The sequence below is a fragment of the Fragaria vesca genome, linkage group LG4 (genome assembly GCF_000184155.1).
Source record: "Fragaria vesca subsp. vesca linkage group LG4, FraVesHawaii_1.0, whole genome shotgun sequence".
Taxonomy (NCBI): Eukaryota; Viridiplantae; Streptophyta; class Magnoliopsida; order Rosales; family Rosaceae; genus Fragaria; species Fragaria vesca.
The window spans coordinates 8038772-8042898 of record NC_020494.1 but is presented as its reverse complement, the minus strand read 5'-3'; the positions used below and the strand labels follow the sequence as shown (position 1 = coordinate 8042898).

General features: G+C 40.2%; 1 protein-coding gene across 1 annotated transcript in view; it reads right to left on the bottom strand.

Annotated features, from left to right (window-relative positions):
• LOC101307690 overlaps positions 1-1342 on the bottom strand; it is a 3191-nt gene extending 1849 nt beyond the window's left edge. Inside the window, exons 1-2 of the mRNA XM_004297994.1 lie at positions 788-1342; positions 235-385 (exon numbers count right to left, since the gene is read on the bottom strand). Of these exons, the coding sequence (XP_004298042.1) occupies positions 235-385; positions 788-1342 (706 nt within the window). The remainder of the gene's footprint in view (positions 1-234; positions 386-787) is intronic.
• Positions 1343-4127: the final 2785 nt, after the last annotated feature.

Below are 4127 nucleotides of genomic sequence, written 5' to 3'. Positions count from 1 at the left end.
TATAGCAAATACAACACATTCAGCACTACAAGAAAATTAATATTTTGCATATGTATGGAACATGGGTTTGATTGATTAAGCCGCCATGAAATTATAATTATTTTGTAAAGAAGAACAAGGCACAGTGGCCAGATCGGATATGAAAAAACATCTCTTTCTTAGAAAATGAAGAACAGCAGCAGCAAAACCAATACAATAACTAATCAAGAGAATGTATGTTACGGAATTAATTACCTTTGAGGTGTTTCTTGTCGTGGGACTTGATTGGATATCCCCAGTCGTAGCATCTGTAGCAGTAGACCTTTCCGACGACCTTGACGATCAATGGGTGGTGGTGTGGGTGTGGGTATGGGTGAGGATAGTAAGGAGCCGGTGGAGGAGGAGACTGGTAGTAGTAAGGCTTTGGCGATGGTGGTGGTGGAGACTTGTACACGTACGGTTTGGGAGAGGGTGGTGGTGGAGACTTGTAGACGTACGGCTTTGGTGACGGTGGCGGGGGAGACTTGTACACGTAAGGCTTTGGGGATGGTGGTGGAGGAGACTTATACATGTAAGGCTTTGGTGATGGTGGTGGAGGAGACTTATACATGTAAGGTTTTGGGGATGGTGGTGGAGGAGACTTGTACATGTAAGGTTTTGGTGACGGCGGTGGAGGAGACTTGTAGTAGTATGGTGCATGAGGAGTTGGGGAAGGTGGAGGAGGGGATTTGTAGTAGTATGGTGGTGGTGGTGAGGGAGAAGGAGGAGGAGGAGACTTATAGTAGTAAGGTGGTGGTGGAGAATGTACTGGGGGTGGAGGAGATTTGTAATAGTAAGGTGGTGGGGGAGAATGTACTGGGGGTGGAGGAGATTTGTAGTAGTAAGGTGGTGGTGGTGAATGTACAGGAGGTGGAGGAGATTTGTAGTAGTATGGTGGTGGTGGAGAATGTACCGGAGGTGGAGGAGACTTGTAGTAGTAAGGCGGTGGAGGAGAAGGTGATGGTGGAGGTGGTGATTTGTAGACATATGGTGGTGGGGGAGAAGGTGATGGAGGTGGTGGTGACTTGTACTCGTACGGAGGCAATTTAGGTGAGGGAGGTGGAGGAGACTTGTAGACGTACGGTGGTGGAGGAGAAGGCGATGGTGGGGGAGGTGACTTGTAGACGTAAGGAGGAGGTGGTGAAGGCGATGGTGGGGGAGGTGACTTGTAGACATAAGGAGGTGGAGGAGAGTGAACAGGGGGCGGTGGGGAGCTGTAGACATAAGGAGGAGGGGGTGAGGAGTACAAGTAAGGATGATCAGCCTGAACTGAAGCCACATTAGTGGAGAAGACAACAACTATGGCTGCGAAAGCCACCGCCATTTGAGGCCAAAAACGACCCCAAGAGGGGGGGTCGCCACTCGAACTCCTCATGGGGAATGAAGAGATCGATGGAAGGAGGAAATGTGAGAGCAGAAGAGAGAGAGACGATGAATGGGTTTGTTTGATGAACTACTAGGCATGCAGATATGGAGAGTTATATAGGGCGCGAGTGATCGATAACGGAGCTAGTAGTCGTTGATGGGGAGCTGTCAAATATTAGCTGGCCTTGTATCCATTTTTAATACCAAATACATACAGAGTTTGGGATTCCTAGCTCGATCCCTAAACCCTAAATTAGAACAAACCCTTCCCAGTCGCCCCCAAATTGTTTAGATTGATAATGCTATAATATTAACACTTAATTTGATTAATAGTTCCACTTCTCAGGCTTGTTCTATAGAATGTACCTTAAAACTGATGCAATCATGTAACCCTAGTCCTTGCTGGCACCAATCCTCGCCGTCCCATCGGAATCTCCCTTGTGCATTTCAGTTAGTCAACCCCTTCGCAATCGGTTTCCTCCATACGGCCATGTGAAGCTTCCTCTTTATATATGTATGTTTAACTACGAAATCATTTTTCTTGTCCCCACTTTTTCAAATTCTAGCTAGTGAATTATTAGCATGGTATCTAGACAAAGACTTTGTAATGCTTCAAGCTAAATAGCAAGAAAACAAAATTAATTTCAAAAAAAAAAGAAAAAAGAAGAAGAGGATAACGCAAGTTCATGTTAGCCTCCCAAATTGAGAAGACTGAAATTTAGAGTCTTTATTTAATTTCAAATTTTGAGATATTGCATGAGGTTCTCAATTATGAGAATTATGGCATGTGAATTGAATCAAGGGGCCTTTTTGCAGCCTTTGCAGGTAAAATCATCTACAAAACCAAGAGTGTAAAAGGAATACTTAGTAGTCATAATTTTAAGGTGAATTTTATTTTCGTGCAAGAAATGATAATTGTGTTGTTTCTTTTGAACGCTAAAAATAGGTGCTCCCCAACTGTCGATTGGAAAATGACTTACCAAGTTACTAGCATTGCATTGCTTTGCTAGCTAGCTAGAGAGACTCTTATTATTTATGGACCACCCCAAAATCATATCATAGATCATAGATGTTCCTTTTGAGAAAATTTGAAGTGAACCCATGAGCCTTTTCCTTTACTATTTCCTAAATAAATATGATCTCTCTTTTGCTTTCTCCTTTTTTTCTTTTCTTGTCTAGAAGTAACCAGGCTTCCGGGCCGGAGATGATCGACTATTGTCATCAACACAATCAATCATCTACTTAATTACCCATGCCACCCAACTGCTTGTTTATTTTGGGCGCGAGTAATGAAAACATATACTAATTAACATTTCCAATTTGTTTAAAGAAACTGAAATAAATCATGTTCTTGAATTAGCATATGTTTTGAGTTGGATTATGGAGGGAAATATAATCGGGGATCAATGAAAACTACTGCTAGTATGTAGTGTCACTTTTGTAGTTACAATAATGAACCAACCAGTTCACTATAATTAGATAATTAAACAACGGGCCGGGTCAATTGCAGTGAGCTGTAAGCAAATGAGTTGAAATTTTAAACCTTCTTGTGGAACTTTCTTCCAATTGCCGTGTGAGGAAACACCACTGGAAGAGAATTGGTCTAGTTATATAAGTAGGGCATTGAAATATGGGGATGAGGGGTTAAGTAAGGAAAATGTTCTAGCAACTCTACTTCCTTTTTGTTCTCCATCAGAGCTAGCTAGCCTTCTTAGTTGGGCTAGAGGAAGACAAATGATCGAGAACACTGAGAGTAGAAGGAAAAAAGAAAAAAAACAGGGTACTTATCAATGGTTGATTATAATGTTGAAATCATGGAGTAAATGATATGTTCCAAAAGACAAAATCTAAAATTAAAATGATGGAGTAAAAATGACGCAAATGTCAAAAAAGACTTGCCACCAAGTTTGAGTAGCTAATTATGTGAGGTCACTGAAGGACCACTACTACACCATTCTTCTAACTGCTCTCTTCTTTTTCAAAATCAATATATATAGGTGTGGTGTGGGGTGGCAAAGATTTTATAAGAGAAGACATATATAGTTTTTCTTTTATATACAAGTTCACCTAACAACTAACAACTACTACTGAACCGATCGATCACATCTCATTTTATGTCTTTTAGCTCTTTGAATTTTGCATATTTTTGAAGTTTAAAGTTGTAGATCTGTCCAGATGCATTAGTGTTTAATTTGTATACAATATATCTTTTATCTAGTGTTTAATTTTGGCGCTTGTTTATTAAGGGTTAGGGTTTGAATTCAGAGACATATATATGTTAGTCCAACTTGAACACATATATACATCACTAAACCACTCGAGCTTTCCTCGATCTAAAGTCTTAGAAGTTTTCATTTCGTGCATAATAACATATTTGACATAGGTTTTGTTTTATGTGAACTAAGCAGTTTCAAGGAGAATTACATAGAACTGCTAGCTAATTAAGACAATGTTTTTTTTTTGGCTGAAAGATGAGTGAGAGATGAATGACCCCTTAACACTCTTATGTATTAAAAAAGAAAAAAAAGAATCATCAAGAGAGGGGGATTAGACCAAAACCTCTCATAACAAAATAATAACGAAACAAAACTATGAAAATCGAAATTGGGGAAGACCCATAAGGTCACTACTACAATATGACAAAATAAAAGGAGGAGGTGAATCCCACCAAACCAGCCGTGTTAATGACGTACCGTGATTAGTCAGAACATCTGCAACCTTATTCCCTTCATGAAAAATATGAG